General features: G+C 44.5%; 2 protein-coding genes and 1 long non-coding RNA gene across 5 annotated transcripts; 1 reads left to right on the top strand and 2 right to left on the bottom strand.

Moving 5' to 3' along the window:
- Positions 1-229: 229 nt before the first annotated feature.
- On the bottom strand, positions 230-9462 carry HSPD1 (heat shock protein family D (Hsp60) member 1). 2 transcript variants are annotated; one of them, XM_041403461.1, is made up of 12 exons: positions 9327-9462; positions 8399-8574; positions 5447-5699; positions 4865-4947; positions 4187-4282; positions 3799-3892; positions 3237-3405; positions 2900-2999; positions 1851-2096; positions 1477-1651; positions 716-894; positions 230-626 (listed from the first exon to the last, which is right to left on the bottom strand). In XM_041403461.1, exons 2-12 carry the CDS (start codon positions 8570-8572, stop codon positions 474-476), a joined length of 1722 nt encoding a protein of 573 aa, XP_041259395.1. In that variant the 5' UTR covers positions 8573-8574; positions 9327-9462; the 3' UTR covers positions 230-473. The 2 variants fall into 2 exon arrangements, with proteins under 2 accessions (XP_041259395.1, XP_041259394.1); XM_041403460.1 differs by lacking the exon at positions 9327-9462 and adding an exon at positions 8741-8874.
- On the top strand, positions 9461-27765 carry LOC121335397 (MOB-like protein phocein). Of its 2 annotated transcripts, XM_041403464.1 has the most exons (8): positions 18533-18650; positions 20390-20452; positions 20905-21005; positions 21670-21712; positions 21950-22036; positions 23599-23678; positions 24443-24554; positions 25417-27765. In XM_041403464.1, the coding sequence occupies exons 1-8, from the start codon at positions 18591-18593 to the stop codon at positions 25546-25548; spliced, it is 678 nt and encodes a 225-aa protein (XP_041259398.1). In that variant the 5' UTR covers positions 18533-18590; the 3' UTR covers positions 25549-27765. The 2 variants fall into 2 exon arrangements, with proteins under 2 accessions (XP_041259399.1, XP_041259398.1); XM_041403465.1 differs by lacking the exons at positions 18533-18650; positions 20390-20452; positions 20905-21005; ... (3 more) ...; positions 24443-24554; positions 25417-27765 and adding exons at positions 9461-9598; positions 11376-11540; positions 12762-12851; positions 13399-13756.
- Positions 15684-18382, bottom strand: LOC121335399. Its single transcript, XR_005952566.1, has 3 exons — positions 17988-18382; positions 17354-17528; positions 15684-16192 (listed from the first exon to the last, which is right to left on the bottom strand). It is a non-coding gene; the product is annotated as an uncharacterized LOC121335399 (long non-coding RNA).
- Positions 27766-27966: the final 201 nt, after the last annotated feature.

The raw sequence follows: 27966 nt of genomic DNA, 5'->3' as shown, positions 1-27966 counted from the left end.
TTGTGTGCAGATGAAGGAGGTGATACATTTTGTAACTTTTGAGCAGTTTATTACATAAAGTTCACGTAACTCTATTTGCCTACTTTGTACACAATTGTCTAGTCTCACGCACAGTGGCTTCCAAGTTCTTTCTAGTACTGGCAAGCACCAAGAAATTCTGAAATAGAATATCAAGTGCCTTAATTAAGTTCAAATCAGGACCTTGGTAGATGGATCTTGCACCCAGTTATCAGGAATGTACAAATGTCTTTATTCAAAAAATACAAAATAAATTATCTGTAGGCATGGACAATGACTGTAAACAATTACACGTGTGTTAAATGAAATCCGGTAACTGATGGTTACAGTGATTCTTTTCAACACCAGCCTCACTTCAGTCACTATCCATCCTCTCACACTGATAGCTCAAGTTTTTGAAGTCAGAACTGTCAGTCTTTAACAGCACAGCTCATGATGCATCCCTACCCCAGGAATTAGAACATGCCACCTCCCATTCCTCCACCCATCCCACCCATTCCTCCCATTGCCGGCTCCTTTTCTTCCTTAGGAACTTCAGTCACCACTGCCTCTGCTGTTGATAGGAGAGATGCAACACCTGCGGCATCCATCAGAGCAGTTCTCACAACCTAAAAATAAGCAAGAAACTACTTAAAACCTGCTGACCACCACAAGAGGTGGGAGGAAGCAAAGCTGAGAATTAAGATGTTTAGGTTACCTTAGTTGGGTCTATGATTCCTTTTTCTACCATATTTACAAAGTCCCCAAGCATTGCATCGTAGCCAACTTCTGATGGGCTCTGCAGGATTTTTTCAACTATCAATGATCCTTCAACACCGGCATTCTTTGCAATAGTCATTGCTGGGATTCTCAGTGTTCTCTTGATTATTTCAATGCCTGCAAGAAACAGGACAGTTGGAGCTCCGTGTACAAACACCACTCCCACTGCCAAGGAATGCCCTAGTGCTGGAGATCAACACAAAGAGAAAGTCCTCCAAGCAAGCACATAAGCTATTTTTTGTCAGGAAGAAAGGTTCTCTGCTACTTGACACTTGGTAGCAAATGAAATCTCTGCAGGATATTCATGCATGTTTCACTTCTACAAAAAATAGTAAGAAGTATTATTACTCTCTATATTTATATGTAACATGACACAAAGTCTTTTTCCATTTGATTTGCCACACAGTCTCTTGAGCATGATTAGATTTTGTCTGTCTGACTTTAACAGCCAGCTCCCAACACTAGACATTTGCCACTCTGTGCTGGGATACTGCTGCTTTACTGCTACTGGGTCTTACACAGTCCAACCAGCGATGCAGTGAAAAAGCTCCTTCCCACTCAAAAGCAGAGACCACCATACCAAAGAAATGGAATGTTCCTAAGATCAAGTAACTCAAAACTCACTGAAAGCTACCTGATAAAGCCTTAGGAAAGCCTGCTTGTATCCCTTCCACACACACCCTCCAGTCATCTGCTCACCAATTCTCTGATCCTCGTTGGCTGGGGTTAAGGCATCTAAGGCTGGGATGCAGCGCAGCAGGGCACAGCCACCACCTGGGACGATGCCTTCCTCCACGGCCGCACGGGTGGCGTTCAGGGCGTCGGTGACCCTGTCCTTCTTCTCGTTCACCTCGACATCGCTCGTTCCACCCACCTGCGAGCAGCAAGCCACACGTCAGGGTCCGCACGCGGAGCCCGCGCGGGACGGCTCTGCTGCCACCAAACTAAGCTGCCAGTGCCTAAGAAGCGCCAGAAACCCAACCCACCCTCTCCCACACTGGCAAGTCTTCTGTACCTCAGCACTCAAGAAGCCCAAGCTTTAGTTCATCATGATTTTACCAAGTTCTTAATACCTTCAATACTGCTACTCCATCAGAGAGCTTGGCCAGTCGCTCATTCAGTTTCTCTTTTTCATATTCACTGGTGGTAACCTCTAGCTGTTCGATTATTTCTTGAATGCGTTTTTCAATCTGAGCCTTTTCACCCTTCCCCTTGAGGAGCATGGTGTCATCTTTTGTCACAATGACCTCTCCAACTTTACCAAAGTCATGAGGCTGAATATCTTCCACATTTAGATTCAAACCCTCTTCTCCAAACACCTGAAAGAAATTATGTGAAAAGCTGGAATTCACAGGTTCCCCACACATCTACAAGTACATGAACCCATACAGCAGGCTAATGGTGCAAAATAATCACATGACTGCAGTTCCACCCTGAGTAAAAAGCATCTTCCTGATATCCAACCTAAACCTGCCCTGACACAGCTTCACGGCATTTCCTTGGGTCCTGTCACTGGTCATCTCCAAGTATTTTGAGAAGTTACAGGCATTGACATGTCGTTGACTGAAGAACAGTTTGCTAGTTGGTTACTTTGTGCTGCCATCACCTTAAACATGAAGTTTTATTTCAACAGCTTCCTCTGGGTCCCAATATCATGCTATGACTTTGAAGTGCATATTAAAAAAGGGCAGCATAAAGGGACATTAATCAGTGCATCAACTATATGCAAAATTTAGTAGCAAGAAAATTCACTCAGTCAATTCCAAGAATTTTAAATAATTGTATTTACCACATCTGAGGCCAGGCAATTAATATTTATAGAGGCAACAATTGCCTTGGAGTTCCTCCTTCCCCTTAAAAACCTAAATCCTGCAAGGCAACCTCATGTGACTTCAATCAGTTACAAGGACATATGGCTGGCCAGGACTGCATTACACAGCAATTATCATTTTAAAAAACAGGAAGTTTCAAACATCAGTTATGGTTACATTTCTGACAGAACAGAACACAGCCTGCAACCCACCAAATACAAGCCAATGACCTAAAAATGTACAGTATTTTTCTCCTTAAAAAGCATTAACTTTCCTTGGAGCAAAAAGCCACTTAAAACATCATTACTTACAGCGCCACCAGTAGCAATTGCCATGTCCTTAAGTTGGTTTTTCCTGTTGTCACCAAAACCTGGTGCTTTTACAGCAACAACCTGAAGGCCAACCTTCAGTCTAAAGACAAAAATTCAGAGAGTAAGTTTAATTACTATGCCAAATTATTTCAGTGTAGCTCTAGCAGTCAAGCAAACAAAGAGACCATCACAAACTGAGGTAGTTTTTTATAAAAGGGCAGTTAAGTTCTGCCTGAGTTGATATGAAGCATGGTGGTGTTAAAAGCTGCTATTTCTTTGGCACAGGCAAGAGAACAACCAGCCTTACACCATAGAAAAAAACGACTTTAAGGCTCACCTGTTCAAGACTAGAGTGCTGAGGGCTTCTCCATCAACATCTTCAGCAATGATGACCAAAGGTTTGCGGTTGGCATTGGCAATTTCAAGAGCTGGAACTATGGACTGTACACTAGAGATTTTCTTTTCACTGATTAAAACGTAAGCGTCCTGGAATTCACATTTCTGCCCTGCAGAAACAACATGCATTATCTGAACAATTCCATTACAAAAACATATCAAGCATTCTTTGAACTTGAGCAGGTGCTTTGGAGCAATGGCTGCGCTTTCCAACTGCATTAAAAAAAAGACAACTTGTTTTCTGCAAGACTCCACTCTCAATTCTCCATTGTTCTGCTGTGTTGCAAGGCCAGCCTGATGTTCGCAGGAACACTTTGCAGGGAAGAAAAAGGAACCCCCAACACCCCAAGCTTTTACCAAGTTCAAGTTTTCTGATGGGAAAGGACCCCCTGCTCTATTTGCTGTGGTGCACAGCATAAGGGACTGTAAAGCCCTCCAGGTGCCATCATTTCTGACTGACACAAGCCACTGGAAGGTGTTTGACGTGACTTATTGTAACTCACCTTTAGTTGTGTTAATAAAATATGGAGAGATGTAGCCTCTGTCAAATTTCATACCCTCAATGATTTCCAGTTCATCGTTTAGAGTTTTTCCATCCTGTTTAGATGCAAGAAAGTGTGCATTAAAATCTCCTGTTTGCTACCAAAAGCACAAGTACAGTTTCAGCATGTCGTGCACAACAGATTGAAAGGCTCTGGATCCCTCATCAGTTTCATGTGATTCTCTCCAAAACAGGAAGAAGGTAAAAGGGAAGAGTGGTCAAACTCTGACCTAAAAGAGCTGGGGAGGAATTATGGTGGGAGTTATGGAATGTGAGCTGCAGCAGCAGCATCACAAGTGACAAAAGCCAGCCCTAACAGGAGAAGAGACAGTCCCTTGGCCAGTTCTTACCTTGACAGTGATCACACCCTTTCGTCCAACCTTCTTCATTGCATCAGAGATTATATTGCCAATTTCCTGATCTCCATTTGCTGATATTGTGGCAACCTGAAAGAATAAGACATTTAATCCCATTTTCCAAAGCAAGGCGCTTCCTCATGATAAAAAAAAAAAAAAAAAAAATCACAATAAGCATTTCTGACAAGGCAGGGCAGGGGAGTGCAGCACACTCACAGCAGGAGGCAGGAACTCTGCCAGAAGGGCTCGGGCCCTTGGGCAGCTGCAGCACAGAGCCAGATTCCCTGCACCGGGCTCACACCCAGGCCATCTCCAGGCACAGATAACCCAGGACCACCAACACCCCTGAACCTCATCTCCCACAGCACATCTGCCACACCCTCAGTACTCTGCCATCACTTCCACTCACAACAGAGCTTTGTTCCCATCAATTCTTCCTAAGTACACACATTTATGTTTTAAGACCACACTTTGGAAACTTGAAGATGAAAAAACCTGCCAACTTCTGAACTAGCTTCTAGCAGTGCAACTGAACAATACTTCTGCTTTATAAAGAAAAGTACCCAGTGTCAAGATGCACACAACCTAACTTCATGAAACCTAACCTCACAAAACTGTTTCTGAGAAACAAATGCCTAAATTTGGGTTACATTTTATGGTGTTTTTTTTTACCTGTGCAATTTCTTCTGGAGTTGTAACAGGTTTTGAGAGCTTCTTCAGCTCAGCTGTGATGGCGTCCACTGCCAGCATCACCCCTGAGATGAACAGGGCACTTGTGAGTGAACAAAGCAAGGTGCAGAGCACAGAAAACACAAACCAAGCACCCACCCACCACAATGAACAGGTTTCCTTTCAAAGAGGAGGCCACACTGCAAAAATGCATTGTGTGCATGTTAAAAATCAAATAGTTCTTGTTCCATACTGTCATTTGTATATGCAGTGATGGGTTTTTTGAAACTGGTGTGAGATACTGTCATGACTGAAATTTGTAACACATTTGTTTACATGGCTACAGTATTAATTAAATGCAGAAATGGCTTTAACTGGAGTTCACTTACAACAAGTTAAGTAAGTTGACTGCATGTAAAATAGTACAATGATTAGACAAATGATTAATTGTTCAGTCTGCAGTATAAAAAACTCCAACTGTGCTCTATAAACATCATATAACTCTTCAAATAGAAAGCAATTCAAACTTAGGGTATGAAAAACAAAGACAGCGATTAAATATTAAAATCAACAGGAAAAAGTTACCCCTCCTGATTTCTACTGGATTGGCTCCTTTGCTGATCTTCTCAAAGCCTTCCTTGGCAATGGCTCGTGCGAGGACGGTTGCAGTAGTGGTACCATCTCCTGCTTCTTCGTTGGTATTGTTGGCAACGTCTTGAACTAACTTCGCTCCGATGTTTTTGTATTTGTCTTTCAAGTCAATTGCCTTTGCTACTGTCACACCATCTTTTGTCACTTTGGGACTTCCCCAGCTTTGTTCAATAATAACTGTTCTTCCCTAGGGGGACCGAAAAAAAATAAATTAAATCCAAGCCAACCCAAAGCATGTTACTCTCAAGAGCTCCACTGAAAATTTTGAACAGTCACAGCTGAACACCTTAGACAGGGGCTCAGCTGGGACTTCTCAAACACACACTTTAATACCAAGGTTCTCCAAAACTAGAAAAGTGGCTCAAAGGCTTTATGCTGGCACGGAATGACACCCATTTCTCAGCCATAATGCTTAATACCACAGTCTGCAATTAAGAAGACTAACCTTGAAAAAAAACTAGAGAGTCCCTCTAAATGCTAATATTTTACCCCCAAATTAAAAAGATACCAACTCAAAGAACCAATTTTCCAAGATTCTCATCAGATCACAAGAAGCATTGTGATTAGAAAACAAGTATACAAAGCTCAATTTGTTGCATGTGCTGGAAGGAAAAAAAACCCAGACTTGCAAACCTCAATAGTGATTAGCAAAGATAACTGAGAACACTTCAAATTTGTGTTCATGTTACAGTAATTTCTCCAAGACTGCAAGTTACCAAGCTTTTCTCATCTTAGCTCAGACTTGGATCCACCTAAAAAGCTGGAGTATTATACCTAACAGACACAGCCAACACGGGAAACCGTGACCCATACAGGGACCACAAGGCACATGCACCTGCACAAGGCCATCGCTTGTTCACAGATTAATTCCACAGCCAACAGCTGCCCCAAACAATCACATTCCAGTGTGAGCTGGAGGCAGCAGAAACTCAAGGAGCCACCTCTGGTTTACTGCTGCCCTGAAACTCCTCTACCATCCTGACAGCTGGAGCTGCTGGAAGAGGGAAGGGAGAGCAAGTGCCCCACCTCAGCACTGTCCCTCCCAGCCCTGCCGGGTCCTGCTGGGAGCTCTCCCAGCCAGGCTGGGGATCCGTGCCAGGCCAGCGGGGCGAGGATTCCCGCGCAGTGCCCGTGCCGCTCCCCTGCTCAGAGCCCGCACATCTGCCTCAATGACTGAACAGCTCTGGCTGCCTGCCAGCACGAGGCCTCGCTGCTCCTGAAGCAAGGAGAGGTTCTGCTTCAGTTACTCGGGCTGAACCTGGAGAACAGCTTATGGAAATTTACTCTGTGCCATGGAACAGTTATGCCAAAACGCATTCCCGACTACGATCTTATTTGACCTGCACCTCTAAATATAAAAATGATTCAAGAATAAGAGAACTCCTCTCTGGAGGAGCATGCTACCGGTACATTTTTCATAATGTCTCCTAGTTTCTTTAATTCTGTTTTGTATTTTGATATGGTCCTATTCCTAATGTTTGCTTCGCAGCTTTGAGGAGTACAAAACCTCCAGATAACAAATCGCATGAAGGGGCTTGCTCTCAGCAAGAACACCTGCCTGCATTCCTGAAGAAGGGAACAAACAGCACCAGTAACTGCACAGGCGTTTGGAATGGTCCGGCATATTGAGAAGCTGAGCTCCCACACAAACCAGTGCTGTTCAACATGCTGGAGCAGTACCAAGAGATTGTGTGAGACTGCAAACCGGGCTCCTTGAAGAGTACAACAGTGCCAAAAGAGCTTTCCTCACCAGAGTGAGGTTTCTTAAAAATGCCAGAAGCAGACTCGGGCACTGCAGCACAACCCCTCCGTTTTTACACGAAGAACAGCATGACAAACAAAAATCCCCTAAGGTTACACGAAGTTGCATCAGCAACTGCCCTTTAGCCAGAGGATTAGGACTGTGCTTCGGCATTCACAAAATAGCCTGATTCAAAAAAAACAAGAGTCAAATTAACCAACTACACTTAAACTTTGTTCCTTTATGGAAGTAGCCTCAGCTTCCTGACATAATTGTTCCTTAACCTTCATCTGCTGCTCAGCTTTATGGTATTTTTGCCTTTGAATGAAGCTGGTAGAGCACTAAAAATGTGCAGAGAATACAAGAAAACATGTTACAGAGGCCAAGTGGCCCTCAGAAGAACAATCATGCACATGCTGTTACAGGGAACACGTATTCACACAAGCCCCAAGAAAATCAGTGTCTCTTCCTCAAGAAGAGGAATCTCATTTCAAGCCCTACTGCACACTGCATGACTGTGCAGAACACCACAGCTGGTTTTCCAAGAGCCCCAGACGTCCCTTACAGAACGGAACACAGGGTAACACAAGTGAACGCCTCTACCACAAAATTTCACCTAGGCTGGTAATAGTCATCAGCCAATTGAAAACTCAGTATTACACTTGGGATTTTTCTAAAGCTTGTTAATATTTAAAAGGTAAACTAATATAAAATTGTAATTAGTAAAAAAAAAAAATAAATTAACAAACCAAACAAGCATCATGAAAAACTCCAACCAAGCCACCCACATGCTAATTAACCCACCCCATGACACGGACAGTTACATTATGTACTGCATTGTTACAGGTTATCAGCTGAGCTGGTAACACATTATGCACATCTCCTTAACCTTCAAACTGTTTAGATGAATATAATGTACCTTTCACAGGAATCCAAGCGATTTTGTTACTTTGAAAAGCACATGCACTGCTGTCCCACTTTTGGTGACAGTGAGACTACAGCTGTTTGTCCTCTCCCCTACCCCTTTGCGCTGCAGTTCTGCAAACACAATCGTGCAGCTTCGCCGACAGAAACCCAACAACTGTTCTCTGTTACAGTATTTTCAGCCGGGTCTGTGCTAACATAAAGGCCAAGTCTTCCATTACCTTTGGCCCCATGGTGACAGCTACAGCATCAGCTAAAAGATCTACTCCTTGCAGCATCAGAGCTCTCGCGTCCGCTCCGAACTTCACATCTTTTGCATAGGCTCGTGTTAGATGGGGGGCGAGGGCTCTGGACACGGGTCTTATCTGACGGAGTACTGTAGATAAACGGAGCATGTCTAAAATATTAAAAGAAACGTAGAGAAAAGAAAAAAAAGCATTACAGCTTTGCACAGCTACTTCTACAGGAAAAGAGGGAGAACAGATTCAGGAAGTAATGCAGGCACGATGAATCTTTCATTTTTCCACCGGCTGAAATCGAGACACACAATCAACTGCAGGTACCGGGCTGGCTGTCCCCGATCCTCACGCCGAGCAGCTCCTCCCTGCGCGGCCTCCAGCGCCTCCGAGCTCCTCCCGCCGGGAGCGGGGCAGGACACGGCGAGGGCACCGCGCGGCGCCCGCGGCTCCATGTGCTCAGCGCGGGGGCCGCGCCCGCCCGCGGCTGCAGCAGCGGGGCCGCGCCGAGGGGAGCTCGGGTAAGGGTCCCACACGCCGCTACGCCATCAAGGGCGGAGAGAAGACGGACAAGGCCGCGGCCGCCACCCCGGGCCCGCCGGAGCCCCCACGCCGGGCAGGGCCCCGCGGGCACATGGCCGCTGCTCCAGGACACGCGCAGCAAGGTCAGCGCCGCCCTCACCGCCTCAGCCCCGCCCCCCGCCGCCGCCGGCCCATGTGCGGCTCCGCCGCCCGGCCCCGGAACCAGCATGGCCCCCGCGCCCGCCCACAGCCCGCCTGCAGCGCTGGGCCGCGGGCTGCAACTGCGCATGCGCTGAGGCCTTGTAAGCATGAACCATTCATGTTTCGGGGCCCGCCGATTCCAGAACCTTCTGGAACGCTCATGCTCGCCGCGGGTCAGAGGTGAGCTGACCTCACTTCCGTGCGGGGCCCGGCCTGGAGCGCCGCGGGAGCTGTGCGGCGGGTCCGCGGTACCGCCAGGGCGTAGCCGTTCCCGGGACTGGGATGGGGCCGCAGCGGTCGAAAAAAACCGGCGGCGCTAAACTTCCCCGGGGCCGGGGGAGGGGGTCGGCTCTGCTCCGCCCCGGGGAGGGGTACCGGCCGCGCATGCGCACGCCGTGACCTTCCTCACGTGTGTGCTGGCGGCGGCGCGGTCACTCGGTGAGGGCGCGCGGGAGCATCATGGTGAGTGCCGGGGCCGCCGCCATCTCCCGCCGCCGCTGCGGCCCCGCTCCCGGGCTGCCCGGCGCCGCGGGGACAGACAGCCCCACGGCCCGGCGGCGCCCCTACTCCTCCCCGCGGCCGGGTCGCTGCCGGGGCCCCCGCCGCCGCGCACGGGTGCGCCCGGTCCCTGCCGTGCCCGCGGGCAGCGCTGGGTCGCGGGGAGATGGGGGGATGGTGGAGGCGGGGGTGCCGGCGCCGCAAGGTCACGCAGTCCGTGGGGCAGAGGCGACTGCCCCGGCAGGAGCGGGGGCTGCGGCCGGGACGCGGCGGGAGGTTTGCGGGGGCCGCTTTTGGCTGCGCAGAATCTGCAGCTCAGGGTGGAGCTGGAGGCAGCGGCGCCGCGGGGCAGGGCCGCACGGGGCACGGCGGGGCTCTGCGGAGATAGACAGGAACCTGTGCCACGCTCCGGAGCTCTCCTTTCTATAAGTCCTGTAATTTTTTTTGTAGAGAAGAAGGAGAGTTTGACTGAGTTGCCCTTGTTCTTGCAGTGATACTTGATTCTTAGGATAATAACAACGTGAAGAATTAACACTTAGTGTAAAATATTAATGGTCATAAGTCTGGCAGGTTTATTTTTTGTAAACGTAGAACAGCTCTTAAAGAAGAGGGTTAGCGATATTATCTTCACAGAATGAAAACGTCCCCAAGGAGCAGCCTTCTCCCTCGGCTGTGTGTCATGGCTGTGCTGCTGACAGCAGTGGAGCGCAGCATCTCCACGTACTGCCTTTTGTTCGTGCCCTGCTGTGACTGTGCTGTCCTCCGCCGCTCAAGTGCGTGTGGGTGCCGAGGCGTGCCGGCAAAGGGCGCACGGACGCCAGGCCCTTCCAGCTCTTTCTCCGAGCGTGGGCTCTGTGTACCTGTCTAGTGGAGCACTATCTCCATGTGACTTGGCAACTTGCCACGTCTTTCCTTCTAAATCAAAGCAAGTTCCTCCTTCCTGACCCCCACGTGCTGGGATAAGTGCATTTGCTTGCATTTATCTGGCCTATGGGAATTAGACTGCTGGTTCTAAAATGCAGACAGATAGCAGAAATAGTTGCAAAAAAACCCCAAACCTCTACCAAATGTGAGGGAAGAACCCAACAACTTAACAAAACCCCCTCACCTTGACTCTGCTTAAGCAGAAGCAGATACCAAAGCAGCTGAGCCGGAAGGTTGCCTACCTTCTCATTTTCAGGGCCTCGACCTAAACTTCCTTGTCATTTTTTTCTGAATCTGTTTGTAGAATTTGGTATAAGTAATAGCGCTGTGGCTCAGGCTGCAGAGTCTCACCTGTTTTTTTGTGAAAGGGTAATGCTTGAAAGCACCTGACAAAGACTGACAACGGGGCACCTGGCTAGACTTGTGCTTCTTTAATGTAAACCTATTGACAAGTATAGATGCAGTTCATATAATTGATGTGTTCACCAAGCTATAGCAGCTAAGGGCTTGCTGTTAAAAGCCTAGAGGCCTTTCCAGACAGGAGTGTGCTCTGTTGTGGGTGATTTATTCCCCAGCTGGAGTACATCTTCCTACAGCGGAATTGTCAGGATTGCCCAGCATCTGCCTGTGCCTTCAGGAGTTTCTGATGCAATCAGAGCTGTTATTTGCTGCTATTAAATAAGTGCTTGGCAGTTGTCTTACACTATTCATCATCTCTCTCAAAAGAGAAATCATTATGTGTTGGTTTTTAAAGTCCTTTTAATTGCAGTTTTTGTTGTAATGGCTCTCTTGTTGCAATGTACAATTGCTTCCACAGGCAGGAAAAGCATTTAGGAAATTTCTTCCCCTCTTTGATCGTGTACTGGTTGAGAGATGTGCAGCTGAGACAGTAACCAAAGGAGGAATCATGATACCAGAAAAATCCCAAGGGAAAGTGCTACAAGCAACAGTAGTAGCAGTTGGATCTGGAGGCAGAGGAAAGGTAATCACCCTGAAGCATTCCATTTGGGTAGAACCAGAGTGGTGGTAGCTTGAATGTTGCCCTAAGGGTGGGATGGATATAGTGCAAAAGTGGTGATAGCTCACAAAAATGGATGAGTGTGGTGGCTGAAATTGCAAGTGGGGAGGGATTCAAAAAGCAGGTAGAAATCTCAATTGTCCTGAAATGAATTCCAGCATTCCTTTTGTAATTTGTAAAATGGAGTGGGGTTTCTTTTGTTTGCTGTTTGTTTTTTGTTTTTTTATGGGGTTTGCTTGTTTGGTGGTGGGGGTGTTTTTGGGGAGGAGTTGGTGGTGGGGGTTTATTTTAAATACATAGACAGTGTTGTGTGTGATATACCCTGTTTCATCACATTTCAGCCAAAACCTTGAGGGACCAGCAGACTTTTTTATTAAAATTATTATATGCCCAAATGTCTGTGACCTGTGAGCAGGGTGGAACCCCAGAATGTGGGATTTCCACAAAATATAAAATACCTATTTATTGTCTGCCTTGTGCTGTGCAAAATACCATTGTCCATAAGGATTAGGCTTATTGGACTAAAGAAGGTCAGCAATCAAAGGAAACAAGTGTTGAATAACTGCTTGTTAATTCTGCACATTGGATATGTGTATGGAGATAAAAGAAGCCAGTTCACAAAAAGGCCAGTGCCTGCAGGCTTCCACATCAGAAGGGCTGGTTCCCCACCAGAGCAGTGTTCAGTCAGTGGCACTGGAAAACAGGTTAAATTTCAACCTGGGCACACACCATGAGTCCCTCTATACATCCCAGGCTGGTTTGTGGCAGGATCTGCTTTTCAACAGTTTATATTGTGAAAGGGTGATAATATTTGACTAATGTGTTAATGTTTTATTCATAATACAAAAATTTAATTAAACTTCATCAGGGTCTTCTAAACAAGTGGTTTGGTGGCAACAGTTGATCAAAGTTACAGAAATGGCAAGGTGCTTTTTTAACTGGCATTTGGAGAAATTATCCTTGGTTATAGAATATGGAAATATTTGTCCCTTGATTTACAAGGGGTTTTCATGGTTCTTCAAGTGAAGTCCTATTCAGCGTGTCAAGTGAAGACCTCATGCTTGTCTTTACAGTTAAAACTAAATGCAAAGTTGTGATTTCCTGAACGTTTCTGTACATGAATGGATTGTGGTAGTTTGGAGGAATTCTGTTACGGAAAAGTAAGGATTTTTTTCCTTTTTTCAGAATGGCGAGATTCAGCCAGTAAGTGTGAAAGTTGGTGAAAAGGTTTTGCTCCCAGAATATGGTGGTACTAAGATCGTGCTGGAAGATAAGGTAGGTTTCCCAGCTCTGTGAGTGCAGGTCAGAATGGTTCCTGAAGCCCCGGTGGGAAACGCTGCGGTTGCTTTGTGCTGTTAGCACCACTCACGAAAGGGAGCAGCTGCATCCAGCCGCCTTCTGACAGCTGTGCTGCCGCTACTGCTGCCCTGCGTGAAAGGCGGCAGCCGCAGGAGCCTCTGACCTGACCTTTGCTGGGTGGGCAAAATGGGCCTCCATATGTCAAGCACATATTAGAGGGCATCCAAAAAGGCTTAGGAATTCCTGGGGGCATCCTTGTTTTTGGCTGGGAAAGCCTGCAGAATTGTTTTCTAACAGTTCTTGCGCTTTCCCACTGCTAGAAGTAGTAACTTGATAGCTCTCCAAGGAGTATCTTAGGAACAAAAGGAACTTCTTCAAGACTAGCTCTGCGTGTTGATTCTTGGTTAGCTTGCTTTTGATTCTGTACTTAATGACTGCAATAATGCTGACTCGGAACAAGACAGTATTTGCAAAACAAGAAAAAGATTTACGTGACAGAAGCTAACGTTTCTTTTCTTTACAGGACTACTACTTGTTTAGAGATGGTGACATTCTTGGGAAATACGTGGACTAAACCTGTTGCAGTATCAGTCATCCATTCCACTAAAATGCTGAAATTTTTCTTTCATCATGTAAATAATGTCCTTTATTTTATAATAAACAGGCATTGAGTCTTTGAAATAACTTGCGATCTCACTGTAACGATGGAACACAAATAAAAATATGTACAGTCAGAAATCAGTTGCTCTTGCTTGAGTTCCATTGAACAGTGACATGTGGATGACCACCAACCAGCCTTAATTATTCCAAACAACATCATTTTATATCCTTATCTCTGTACTGAGATTGTAAGGGTCTTTCCAATAAACTTGTAAAACTGTTCTGCTTTTGTCTCAGTTTCTGCTGTTGCTCAGTGAAACTGAGTCTCAGTTGTGTAATGAGCTCTCTGAAACGTTCAATGGTAGTAATGTTATTTTCACCAAGTTTGTATGAAATGAGCTTAAAGTGGTTACCAGACAGATGCAGTCTTGCTGAGGCCTTTTATCCAGCTCCCTTGCACACTGGACTCCTGAGATAGCATGGGTTCTTGTAAACTCTGTCTGAAGAGCCTGAAACACTGAAAGGTTAAGGCACACAGCCTGTCCCCCAAGAGCTGGAAGGAGCCTGGTGTTAGTTGTGTCTGTGCTGTAACAGAATCATCCAGTTCCCAGATGGAGCAGGTAAGAATTAATGGTTATTCTTGCGTATCACTCACTAAACTTTGCCAATAGAAAATAAAAAACCTCCCTCAGCAGTTAATCAGGCAGAGTGGGGCTGATGCTGGTCTTAAATGAAGTTTCTTTACTGATTACCACACTCACACCCAGAGATTTCTTGAGCTTTCCTTTAACTCAGGAGACCTGCTTTGACATGATATTTCCTTTACTCTTAAACCACACTCACACCCAGAGATTTCTTGAGCTTTCCTTTAACTCAGGAGAGACCTGCTTTGACAAATGATATTTCCTTTACCCTTAACACACCATTCTTAAATAGCAAGACATTGACTGAGGTAATGCTGAAGCAATTAAATTTGCATATTCCTGGCCACCTTCTCTTGCCTTGACAAGGATTCGGGGTTGTACGTGCAGGAGCACCCAAATCTGACTGTTCCTGAGGAGGCTTTCAAAGCTGGCTGCACAGAGGGATCCAGTGCAGCCTAAGAACAGACAGTGCCTTAAAGTGCTTTTGGACTAGTCCTAGTGAAGTCAGTCAGTACATGGCTTATTGCTGCTGAAGCTTCATTGGCTGGAATTGAGCTGCACTTCTTTCCCATTCTAGTCATGCTGATCCGCACTCAGCGCTGCTAGATACATTATAATGCTGATTCCAGCGTAACAGTAAAGAACTGTAACAAAATATTTTTCTGATCTCCATTCAGACGCTGCAGTGTGGGACTCGAGCTCTGCCAGTGTGAAACACAATGTATATTCTGCCAGCACAAAGTCCCTCCCGTCAGCTGCACAGCGCAGGGGTCAGCTGGAGCCGTGCTTTTCCCTAGATGCCGTTGATCACCCAGCCATTCCAGCGGGAGCTGCGTTTGCCAGGCTTGGCTGCAATGTCTTTTGCTCCCCTTTCCCGGGGGTGCTTGCTCTTGGCTGGTTAGCTCAGCTTGCTCTGGTGCTAAAGACAAACCAGACACTGCTCTGGGGGTTAAATTTGCACTGAACTATGGACAGACAGGCGAGATGCCAAATGAATAAAAATACACTTTTTAGTATAAAAGACCTACATCTTGAAATCTGCCCTGTTGCAGTTTTACTTTAGTAGTTACAGCACTGCACCTTCAAGCCGAAACTTAAGATAATCACACCCCAAGGACCTTGCAAGACAATCGATTGTGCAATGAAACACAAACTCCCTGGGAAGCATTCTCTTCCACTGCAGCCAGCATGCCTTTATCTCCCAGGATAAGGCAGGCAATCTGCTGCAGGCACATAGCAAAGAGGAGAAGGTATTTGAAATATTTACAAACAGCTGAGAGACACTGTACCCCATCTCAAGATGCAGTAGGAATTAACAGGGAAATGTTTAGGCCTAAAATGTCACCATTTCTTTCCCTAATGGCTCTAAAAGACGTGAACTGCACAGGATCCCTCTGATCCCTCACCACACAACCTGGCTGCCCCCAGCTCCACCTTCAGCCCAGCACGTTTTCAGCAGCTCCATACAATGCCTATTTATTAAAATATAAAGTGCCTGTTTATTAAACTTAGCATGGCTGTATCTAGTACCGTTTACACAAGTGATTAAAAACAGAAGTCACACTTCATGGGAATAAGTCATTTATGGATGTTGGGGAAAATAGTGTTCCTAGGCCTAATTAAATGGAGGACACCCTGGAACATTTGCTGGATTGACAGGAACATTCTATCCTTGCACCACAAGGCTCTTGCTGTAAGCAAGGACAAGGCAACTGCCACACAGCCAAGGTGATCCATCTGCTGTTCTGCCCCCCAGGCCATGACTGTGTGCCAGATCCTGTATCCCTCCTTCAGGCAAGGACAGACCCTGTTCCTTTGCTGTGTTCTTCTGGTAGGAACTTAGGCTTCTTTCCACTGTCTTCTATGTGGTTTAAAAACTTCAGTTTTGGTGTAAATGCTCCATATTGCCCCACCTGCTTTTTGAGGGGATACAGTCTTCAGTCTGTCAGAATCACAAGGAAACCAGGTGGACTCCATCTTTAGTGACTTTCTTTTCTTAGCACTTCAGAACAGCTTCCATTCTCAGCAGCTGTAGTGTTTTCAGAAAGCTTTTCTCACCCTGATTATGTTATCCTGCCACAGTAAGACAGGGATGGAACATTTATATGCCAGTAGAGAAGAAAGGACAGACAGGGCCCTAACAGCACGTGAATGGTTGATGAAATTTTGGCCACATATTCAAATTTTCATTATTGAAGGCCACAGGATGAGGACCAGCTGAAACCCCAAAACTGAAGTTACTCTTGTTCAGATTTTGTTCAAAACCAGCTTGAAATTTAATAAAATAAAAATGATAAGCATCTTCCAGGAATACAGGATTAATCATCAAGGAGCAACACAAGATACCCTACAGAATTCAAGATCTTAATAAATGAGGCAGATTTGTTTCCTTTTTTTCTGCAGACACATGAACCATCTTCAGAGTGAACTGACAGAGACATAGTTTTCTCTGAGAGGTATTTCTTCACAGTCAGATTTGTTTCCACGTTAAAAGCAAAATGACCATGAAATAAAAGTCAGGGACAAATGGAAATGTCAAGTCCCCAACTTTTCTGTGCTTTAAGGTTAAACTTTGAATATGATGATAGGAAAAAAAATCAAAACAAAATCCAACAATAAAAAATAATGCAAACAAACCGCTGAATTTTGAAGGACTTCAGCTAGAACTGTTTGTGTTTTGAAACTGGCTAATAATAATATCAACCTCATGAAAAAAATAATGTTGGAATACAGCCGGTCTAAAGAAATGCTAGGACATTTCTACTCCTCATTCCAACACAGCAATTTCTCACAGCGTTTTAAACCTTTTGACGGTTTCTTGCACAAGCTGGGTTTCGCCACACGACCCGAAGAGCTGACATCCCCGGGGCAGGAATGCTGGCCAGGAGTAAAAAAGTAACTACTGCAAACCGAGCTCAGGTGCCTGAAGCCAGGAATGCCGAGCTCCGCGTTACAGTGTAACCTGAGAGGAGCCGCCTGTGCGATGGAAACCGGGCACGGCGGGCTCTCGGCTCCCGGCCGGCCTCTGCAGCACGGCACGGGCCCGCTCACGGCCTTGCCCGAGCCAGGCCGGGATCAAAGAGCGCTTCTCTTCCCGACAGGAAAGCCGAATTGGAGGTTTGTCAGACATCTAGAAATGTTTCACAAACTCTCGCGGGGTAGAAGGAAGGGGTTTTAACGTGTTGTTTATAGCAAGATAATTGAGTGAAGGGGGAAACTACAAGCAGCACTCACCCTGAAATGCGGTGGGAGTAGGGACGGCACCAGGCAGCAAGCAGCAAGCAGCCCTCTCCATTTTGCACAGCTGCGACCATTTACCCCTTGCTTGTGTGAGGGAGGGGTCTCACGGTTCCTCGCTGCTTCACCGTTCTTGCAGCCAGACAGAAGCAATTCCTTACTCTGTACTCATCTACCACGTATTTGAGAGAAATAGAACCGCTTTCAAATAATGTTCTTCTCACTTATCCTACAGAAATAGTATGAATCGCTCCAAAATGTTTACTCGCTTGTAAGGGAGACGTATTTATCAGCCAGCCATGAGGTAACAGTGTCTTTTTTGTTTTCTTCGCAAATAGAGTCAACACCCGGCCCAGTAACCCTTGAAACCGGAGCTAACTCTGTTTGCCATGAGCACAGCAGTTTGTGCCCTCTGCACACCAAGCTCACAGGTGTCTCAATCCTGCCTTTGACCTAGAGAGGCTTCCTATCTACTTTATTTTGCCCCAAACAATCCTTGCTAGGGTGGGCTCTTTATTTTTAAAATAAATCTTGACTATTAAACTCTGAATAATTTTTAAATCCACACACTTGTAGTTTGTATTGCACAGAGCATCAGGGGACTGGGTTGTACAGACAAGCGAGGACTGACCTTGCGTGAGTGCACGCACAGCCGGGGCTGGCGGGGGATGCTGATGAGACAGAAAGAAATGCTATGGATTTCCTCAATAACCACTCAGCCCGTCAATCTCCGTGCGAGGCTTCGCCTCACAAACCGGGTCACTCGCTGCGCCACCGGCCCCGCAGCAGCGAGCGGCCGCCCCGAACCTCCGCACTCCCGGCTCTGCGTGTGTGGGGGGGCGGGTGCGTCAGGGCTCCCTCTCAGGAATACAAAGCTCTGCTCTGACAGAGGAACCTGCAGGGCACCGCGCTCACAGGGAAGCGTTCCTGGCCTCCAGCGCCGCGCGGAGGAGAGCAGCAGCCTCGGCGCTGCTCGGAGCCGAGCGGGAAGGGAAAAGGGAAAAGGGAAAAGGGCCGGGACCGGGGCGGCCGCACCGCCGCCCTCCCTCACGGCAGCCCCGCGCGCCGCCTCCCGCCTTCTCTCGCGAGAAGCTCTTCCCGTTCTCGTTCCCGCCCCCGCCGCGCGCAGCGGCTGTTCTGGCTGCACCGCTCCTCCCTCCGCGGGCTCCCGCCCCGCCCAGCGGCTGTTCCCGCCCCGCGCGGCGCCGCGGCACATCCGGGCCCCGCGGTCGCTATGGTCATGGCGGAGGGCACGGCCGTGCTCCGGCGGAACCGCCCGGGCACCAAGGCCCAGGTGAGTCGGCCGGGCACGGCGGCGGCTCCTTCCCCGCGGGCCCGGCGGAAAGGCCGCCGGGGCTGCCAGGCTGCGGGCTGGGAGCGGAGGTGGCGCCGGGCGCGGCTGGCCGCGGGAGGCACGGGCCCCGGCACCTGTGACAGCCGGCGGCAGCGCGGGCCGGTGCAGGCAGGGCGCTCCCGGCACTGTCGGGCTGGGCTGTTGGTGCTGCTGTGAAAACAGCCAGAGCACGCTCCGGGAGCGGGCTCATGACCCTGCGCCGGGCTCCGCGGGAGCTCGGCTCCGGCACAGCGGCCGTACCTGCCTGCCCATCCCGGAGGGAAGTCATCCTTCCCTTACGTAACTGCGCACAGGGAAATTCTGGTGTCACATCGCTCCTCTTAATCAAAATTGAATTCGTTTCTGTGGTGTCACGGTCAGCTGGAACAGGCACACGTCAAACACGGAAACTGCGTTTTTTAGATTATTTCAGAGAGGTGTTCTGTCAGACCTTTATGTGAGACTTTCCCCTCTGCTTTTGGGAGGAGAACTCGTGGTGGCAAAGGAGCCGTGTATGACACGTGTCTTCTGTTCTTTGTCATAGCATAGAGATAGAATTATTACACAATCCTGTAAATCAGGTCATTCTACGCATGTTTAATCTGTGAAGGAGACAGAATGTCTCCTTCTGTGTGAGAAGGAGATCTGTGCCTTTGATAAATTTGGGGTATTCTGAAAAACAGCTGGACATAGACCTAGGTTTGGTCAAATAGTATGAAATCTATGCAGGTTAAAGTGTTTTGTGTATAGTGGTGATAATTTCTCTCCATAGACATGATTTTTCTTTGTGTGTGGCTGAATTTAATGTTTTATTTTGGGTGACACTGGTATAGCTGTTCAGTTTGCAGATACAATGAGGTAATGATATTTCAACAGTGGATAGGCACTTGAGGTATTTTTCCCAGAGCTGACTTGCTCTCTCAGGAACAGATTGCTAAGCTTTGCTGTTGGGACATTTTCCTTGAGTCATTGCACCGCCTGGGATGACTACAGCAAGCTGACATGCAGCATCTCTGCATGATATGAGGGAATAGCACCAAATTTTAGATGTGAAAAATGCCCAGTAAGGAAATGCCAATGGTTGGGATGATCGTAGGTGCAGCACGTGTGGACTGCTGCAGAACACAGGTGCAGCTGGATGTGAGGTGAAACTCCTGCAAGGCTTTATCATTGACAAGGCTGATAAGCATCCAGGTAAATTAATCAAGGCATACTGAGCATACCAAGGGTAAGGTGGGGATGTGGTACCAGGTTAGGCACACAGCGTTGCGTGAGCTCAGTTCAGAGATGTTTTTCTTGCTGTGTCACCACTGGGAGTTTTAGTTTCATAACCAGTGCATGCTGCTGCTCTCTGCAGACCTGTTCTTCCCCACTGCTGCCTGCTGTCACACCTGCAGTGGTGCTGTGTGCCGTATTTAATGAACAAATGCAGGCTCTGGGTGTTGCAGCGGGGGTGTTCACCTGCCGAGTCATGCACAGCTTTCCATTCCAAGGTGTGCTGCTGCTGCAGTGCTGGGAGTGTAAATCCTCTCCCTCTTCCTGCCAGGACTGTGTGCTGCTTCTGTTCAGAGGCAGCTTCCTGGAATTGTATCAACTCCATCTATTTTCCTGCATGCTCAGGCTTATTGTAGGCTGTGTGCCTTTCTTCCTTCCCCTGTGGTTTTGTTACATTGCTTTAAACTTTTCTTTTTTCAAAACAGGATTTCTACAACTGGCCTGATGAGTCCTTTGAAGAAATGGATAGTACATTAGCTGTCCAGCAGGTATTCCTACTTGCATGAAATGTTGTTAATGAGTGCAGTTTCCCAGGTTTTGTGTTCTGGTATATAAAAGTGAACAGGGCTTGATATTTATCTGCTTAGGTTGTTGCTGCACAGCAGTGAATTTCCTAAGCACCTATGTATATTAACAAATTAATGGTTCATTTTGTTTGCAGAAGTAACTTAAATTCCCATGTCTGGTTTAAAAAAATCAGATTTAGGAAAATGGGGGGGGGGGGGTTTCCCAATTCGTATACCTTTTTTAATTGAAGAAAGGCATTTTTCAGATCTGGCATTTTTAATACCAGTTTCCTTACCCTGCCCATCTACTTTTGAACTTTTTAGTCTGTCAATTATTTAAGTAAAAATTAAGCCCCTCCAAGATGTAATGTTTTAAATATACTTTCTTACTGTAATTACAACAAGATCTAGTTATATTTCTACTCCCCTACCAGTATATTCAACAAAACATAAGGGCAGACTGTTCCAACATTGATAAGATCCTTGAACCTCCCGAAGGCCAGGATGAAGGTGTATGGAAGTATGAACATTTAAGGTAAAATCCATCTTTTGTCAACGTTCTGTCTTGGTTCTAAGTTTTGTTGATTGATGATGGTAGTGAATCTGTTTGAATGTGACACATCAAAAGTAACTTAAATGAAATTTGATTTTTCCACTGTTAAATATTAGTATTATTTTCTGAATTCTCTATTACTTTTAAAGATTTATAATGTGCTCTGATCTTAGTTTTTTTTAAAGAAAATATTTGTACCTCACTTCTTGAATAGGAAGATATAGTCATCAATTTCCATAGCGCTTTCTCATAGTACTGTCAGTTCTTCATCTCCAGTAATGGGTAATGTGATTTCCAGATGCTCCCAGTGCTTTTCCTGAAACTAGCAGGCAAATAGGCAAGAACAGCAGGATTGTCTTGCAGTTATTTTTCTGCTTGTAAGGAAACAAACCTTTTTGTCCACTTCTGTGGTTTTTTTTGGTTTTTTTTTGTTTTTTTTTTAAGTTGCAGTACAATACTTCCACTAAATGATATGCTAAACTCAGCCTTTGCTGTCAGTGAAGAATTAAAATATAATTGTTTAGCTGAGTAAAAAAAACCCATCTGCTGGTGTGAAGATCAGAATATCTAAGCTGTTTTCTATGAGATACTTGCAGTGAGGAAACAAAAAGCTGATTTTGATGCTGCTGTGTTCAATTTCTTTTAGACAATTCTGCCTTGAGCTCAATGGACTAGCTGTCAAGCTTCAGGTAATTATTTTCTTGAGACATTTTGTCAGGGAAGAGACTTTTGTTTTGTGTAGACTGCAGAGCTTTCTTCTAAACAGATACACACAGGGCTACGCAGTGGTTGGAGGTTTTGTAAGATTTTAAGGGCTTATGGCAAATAACCCTTTTGGGGGCTGGACAGGGCAAGAAAGTGATTGGAAAAGATGAGCTCCTTTTTGCTGCTGGGTTTTATTCTTAACTGAACAATTGTTTTAACAGAGTGAATGTCACCCTGACACATGCACTCAGATGACAGCAACTGAACAGTGGATTTTTCTTTGTGCAGCTCATAAAACTCCCAAAGAGGTATGGATGTATTTTGGAAAACTGACTCCAGTGATGCAGGAATTGTCTTTCACAGTTCATAGGTTCATGGGGAGCTGTTAGAGGTGGCTTCTCTAGTCAAACTGAGAGCTTATGTGGGTTATGAATATCACTGGAGCTGCTCTTCTTTGCCATTCTGTAGTGTTTTACAGAGAGAAAAGGAACTGCTTTTTTAGTCAGTATTAGTGGCTTTGCACATTCCCCTTTTCTCTGCGCTTGGTGTTGACCCTGCCTGAAACTCAGTGGAAGAAAGCTCTTTGTTTAACTGATAGAAGAGTCCTTGCTGGGAATGGGCTCTCATCTTCAAGCCTTGCCCTTGATCCACAGTGTAAACCTGACACTCCAAACCTGAGTGCATGTGCTCGTTCTTAGAGCAGTTACTCCAAAAAGGCGGTGGAGTCATAAAGATGTTTCTAGTCAAGTGGGTTTATCAGCACGGCATTAGCTGATCTTCCTGCATGTCCAGTTAAACTTGGTTCAGATCTTCTGTTAAACCACTTGATACATCTTTTTTTTTTTTTTTTTTTTTTGCCTTCAGAAAGTCTTTGTTGCTTTTGGTTATGATGATAATGCTGTTTGTCATATTTATATTTGTATTTCACCTTGCAGAATAAGGTACTGGTTCTTTTTAATATTATCCTTTCTGTCCCGTAAGAACTTTTTTCTTGTTTTGTTCTGCTTTTACTTTTCTGAGATGTTCTGACTTAGCCAACTTCCCACTTTCTCCTTTAACCCCTATCCCTAGTCAGCACCTTGGCATGTCTGGCAGTGTTGTCCTCAGCTAGACTGGAGAACTTCAGGCTTCTTTTTATCTCTGAGCGTGCAGCATTCATCTCCTGTTTTCCATGGCAGTAGCCACCAAGTCATGGTCAGATAGGGGCTGATGGAACCTTGAACTGCTGAGAGAAATGTACAACTGACAAGTCTTTTTCCTGAAATTGGTGAATGGACAATGGACAGACATTCTTTCAGTCTGGCTCAGTTCATCTTTTCTTTCTTCAGGTGTACTTGATTGCAGAGCCAGGGCTGGCTTGTTACACACTTAGTTACATGCATGATTTTAGTTTTCTTTGCCAAAGTAAAAAGCACCGATAGATTTAGGTGCAGGTTTGGTTTCAGAGCCTGTAAAAGAACAAGTCTGGCAACTTGACTGTGTGGGAAATAAATGAGCTGTGAGGTAACAATCATCTTTCCTTTCAGTGTACTCCTAGCATGTATTTTTATTATACAGCTTTGTTCAAGGAGAGGCATGAAATTCACTACTCACATGCATAATGGCATTGCCATAGTAACTTTTTTTCTTGAAATAATTTATATGGGTTGTGAAGCAGAGGAAAGAAATTACTCACTTAAGGAGGAAATGTAGCTATATAGATATAAATATATATATATATATAGTTATACCTTTAGACAAGCTATGTGAAACTTCTGGGAATAAAAATGACCAATGAAGTTCAAAGCATGAGGAAATACAATCAAATGTTTCTTTTTAAACAAGTTCTGACAATGTCATGCATGTGCTCACTCACTGTCTGTTTCTGTAGTGTCCTGCTATAGACTACACCAGGCACACACTTGATGGAGCTGCATGTCTTCTGAATAGCAATAAATATTTCCCCAGCAGGTAAAAACATTTTCTCTTGGGAGAAGGGAGAGAAGGAGGGTGGAGGCTGGAACTTAAGACAGTGCCAAAGCCCAGGGAGAAGTGTAATGCATGTTTCATGGACTACTATTGGAACTATCAAAAATCCTGCAGCTCTTAGGAGTTGGGAGGCCTATTGGCACTTCTAAGCCAAGGAAGAATCCTGGCTTATTCAAATAGTTTGCACTTTACTGGAGCTCAGGGATGCTTTTTAGGTACAAACTGTTTTAGTGATGTCTGTTAGTGGTATGGGGCTTCCATTGGAGTAGTGCCCACCTAGACAAGAGGATGGTCTTTGGACAGATGCTGCACCTCAGATGCCTTCAACAGGACAGCACCAGAAGCCAACACCAACCTACTGTGGGACATGGCAATCACAGAAGACAGAGACAGGCTACCAAATGGGCAGGTCACATCAGAGAAAACTCCTTGCAGAAGTCAAAATTGTGCTTCTCTAGGAATTCAGTATAGACAAGGAGGTGCAACTGGAAGTCTCTTTTTTTCTTTGCCCATAAACCCTAGAAACCAGAGATCCAGCCTTTAACAGAATAACTGATGATGATTAATTACAGGCAGAACTTCTTTGTAATCAGAGTACAATTTGTAAATGTGGAGCTTGCACCAACAAGTCTAAATTTCATATGCAATTATACAGAATAGTTTTAACGATCAAAATTGATGTCAACATGTTCCTTAGTAGTAATTTCATTAGAGCAGTTGTATAACCTTTCTCCTGCTGCTTACAGGGTTAGCATAAAGGAATCCTCTGTAGCCAAATTAGGATCAGTGTGCCGAAGGATTTACAGAATATTTTCACACGCTTATTTCCATCACCGGCAGATATTTGATGAATATGAAGTAAGTAGTTTGAAATTACATCTTGAAAGCAGGGTATTTTCTGAAGTTACACCTGTGATGGAGTTGTATCAAATATTTTAGTACTACTAGAAGATCTGTATTCAAATGAAGGATTGATTACAGTAGATTCCAGTTTTACAAGAACTGTAAAGCTGTCATACTTACATGTACGCACAAGAAATCATTTATGTGATCAGTGTACTCAATTGTGGTTTCCTTCATTTAGATAAAAGGCCAGAATTTCAGGTTTTTCTACAGACAACTCAAATTCATCTTGTATTTAAGAATCCTGAATGTATTCAAGCATTGAGTGCAGTTAGTACTGCTTACATAGATGTATTTCCTATTTGTGTATGTTGCACAACAGTTAAAGAATTGTAATTGTGTAATTGTAAAGGATCAGAGTAATTGAGGGCAACTTGTGCATGACCAGTAACCTTTTTTTTTTTTTAATGGGAAAGTAGAAATTAATAGCTAGGAAGGAGATAAGGGGTAGAGCTAAATATAAAAGGCAACCTTTGCCAAGTCCCACTGAAGGTTTCTGGAACAGATGATTGTGCCCTGTTGCATTGGAGATAGACAAGAATATATTTAAATATTTAAAAGTAGGGTTCTGAAATTCCTCCTATATGCACTAAGTGCTGTTAAATTGAGCTGTGACTGAAGCCTCAATTTCAGTAGGTTTCTTAGTATTTGTAGGAACTATAAGCAACCAGTAAAGATGAATTTACTATTTAAGCTTGACTAAGACCTGTAAATGAGCCAATTACATAGAAGCAGGCTTTTTGTTTAGCATGTTCCTCATCATGGTTTAAAATAATCCTTCTGTACATACTGTTTTTTTCCCTTTTTTCACCTCCAGAATGAAACTTTCTTGTGTCACCGGTTCACTAAGTTTGTGATGAAGTATAATCTGATGTCCAAGGATAACCTGATTGTACCAATTTTGGAAGAAGAAGTGCAAAATTCAGTGTCAGGGGAGAGTGAGGCATAATGGCAAGAGCAGTACAGAATCCTGTACTGAATATAAACAAAACATTAATTATGTACTGTATATATCACTTTAGACACTTCAATCACGTATCCTCATAGCTTTGTTTAGTATACTTTTTGTATGCTGTGTGCATTGCCTTTTAATATGGGAAATACTTCTAAGTTATTCATGAGCTGTATATTCATCAGTGTGGCACTCATGGTTTTTAAATAAAAGTAGTAGTATCTGTTTATAATGCCTGTTAATAAAAGAATTTACAGTTCTCTAAAAATGCTGCTAAACAATCATTGAATTCCAATCCTGAAGATGTGTCTGATTGGGTGGGGAAAAAGTGAGATTACGATTTCACAGCAAGCCATTTTGTAATGCAGTAGCTATATTAAGTCTTAGTTCAAAGATTATCACCTTAAATATATAATTCTGCAGGAAGCTTCTTGCAATGTAGCTTATTCCTAATTTACCTTTTTATTTTTTTAAAATGGCTTTGAAGATTTATTTCTGGATATGCATATTGCTGTATGTGTATATCCAGACACTAACAGGACCTATAGTATTAACTAAAAGGACAATTTCACTATGGTATTGAACATATATATTCTTTATATATATCTAACACACTTTCTGGACTTTGTTTTTTTGTCAGCATTGGAAGTTTGTGTGCAGCAGGGGACAGGTGCTCTCCTGTTAAGGCAGACTTTTGCTGTTCTCCAGTCCACAACCTCTCTAAAGAATACCTGTGCATATTTGTGGCAACTGCTTACAGATTATACCTCAGCTGTTCATGTTACACTACATAACACACTGGCACAATCTCTGCTTGTATTCCTAGTCAAAACATGCTACGTACCTGAAACAGCCAACCCGATTCTTTGCAAGAGTTAATTGTGTTTTCAACATACATTTGTTTCTCTTCATTTAACCATACTGACAGAAAGATTTGGAGTCATGCTTCTGGTTCCCTATCAGGTGTCTGTTTCAAGTTGTGTTTGCAGATTTGCAATAACTGACAATTTCCATGAGTGCTGCTTAATTGCATTTTGTCTAGAAAGATAGAATTAAATGTTTTAGAGATGCATATAAGAGAAATACTGCTAAGTGTACATGAATGCAGGGTCTAAAAGCAGTAGCAGTGTTCTTGAATGAATTTTGCTTTGCTGTTTAAGAAGTTAGCTTGTTTCTCTGAGGTTGACAGGAGCCCTCTTTATTTCTTTCAGCAGGTCAGAATGGGCTAGCTCAGCTAGTTTCAGTAATTTACACTTCATTTTCTACATTACACTTACATGGAAATAAGGGAGTCCACATATTTTTACTAAGTGTTTTTTCATAATATACTAAACATGCCTTAAATTCTATTTTTCTTTATATGAATCAAGCACACCTCAAGCAACTGTTATCACCTGGATGTAAAGGGAATATAAACAATGAGAAAATTGAGAGACTAAGCTTAAGTACTTCAACAGCTGTGTTCTTCAGAAGCTGCTTGTCTCATGTTTATCATTGTATTTAACTGTCAGCAGGGTAATTGCATGAGATGTTGTCAGAGTAAAGTAGCTTTAGTTACTGTCTATACACTTAGCTGTAACTTGCCTTGTATAGACCAGGTTACCTGATTTTGATAGATACCTTGGAGTTTGTACTGCAGGTAGGAGGATGTTTTCTGGAGGTAGTAAAATGTATTTAGCTCGTTGCTGTCTGCATCCATGGTGTGGCTCCTTTGTACAGTCACTCTGCATGTGTATATTGGCCATGGTGACTGGGACAGGCAAAAACATGGGACTGGTGTTGCTAATTACATTTCCTCTACAAAATTGAAGAAAATGATGTGGTGCTCAGGACTGCATTAAAATTTTACACCTATTCCTCTTATGCTTTAAGAGTTTAACTTCAAATCAACACTCTGGAAGTTTGAATCCTGTTTCTTCTCATTCAGATTTGCACTGTAAAGTTGACTTGCTGTACTAAGCTGATTTTATATAAGGCCTAAGTGAGACACTGCTTGTATTTTCCCTTGCTATTGTTTACATGAGTACTGTGTACACACATGTGCCTGGATGGTACCATAAAACTTCAGTTAGCCTAAGCAAACCATTGATTTGTCTAATAAATATTAACAAGTTTAAGTTAGACTTTACATTATAGGGAAACTGAGACTGTCTTTGAATTATATTGTAAAAAAAAAGGATAAAATTAAACTGTTTCTTTATCCATACCACTATATTTTGACAAGTTAGTCTCTTTTTTACATCTCGTTCAAGAACACAGCAGCTGTTTCCAACAGACCCTTGGGACCCCATCTCTGCTCCAAGGTGTGCTCAAGTCAGGTTGTCTTTCTTCTTTCCCAATTAGAGAACTAAAATACTTATTAGGAACTTACAAATCAGACCTCAGATTTACACACTCCTCAAATCAGAACATGCT

This window comes from Onychostruthus taczanowskii, unplaced genomic scaffold (assembly GCF_017590055.1).
Source record: "Onychostruthus taczanowskii isolate IOZ18803 unplaced genomic scaffold, ASM1759005v1 scaffold20, whole genome shotgun sequence".
NCBI classification, from domain to species: domain Eukaryota; kingdom Metazoa; phylum Chordata; class Aves; order Passeriformes; family Passeridae; genus Onychostruthus; species Onychostruthus taczanowskii.
The sequence above is the reverse complement of the archived record's forward strand: the minus strand, read 5'-3'. Positions and strand labels throughout refer to the sequence as shown.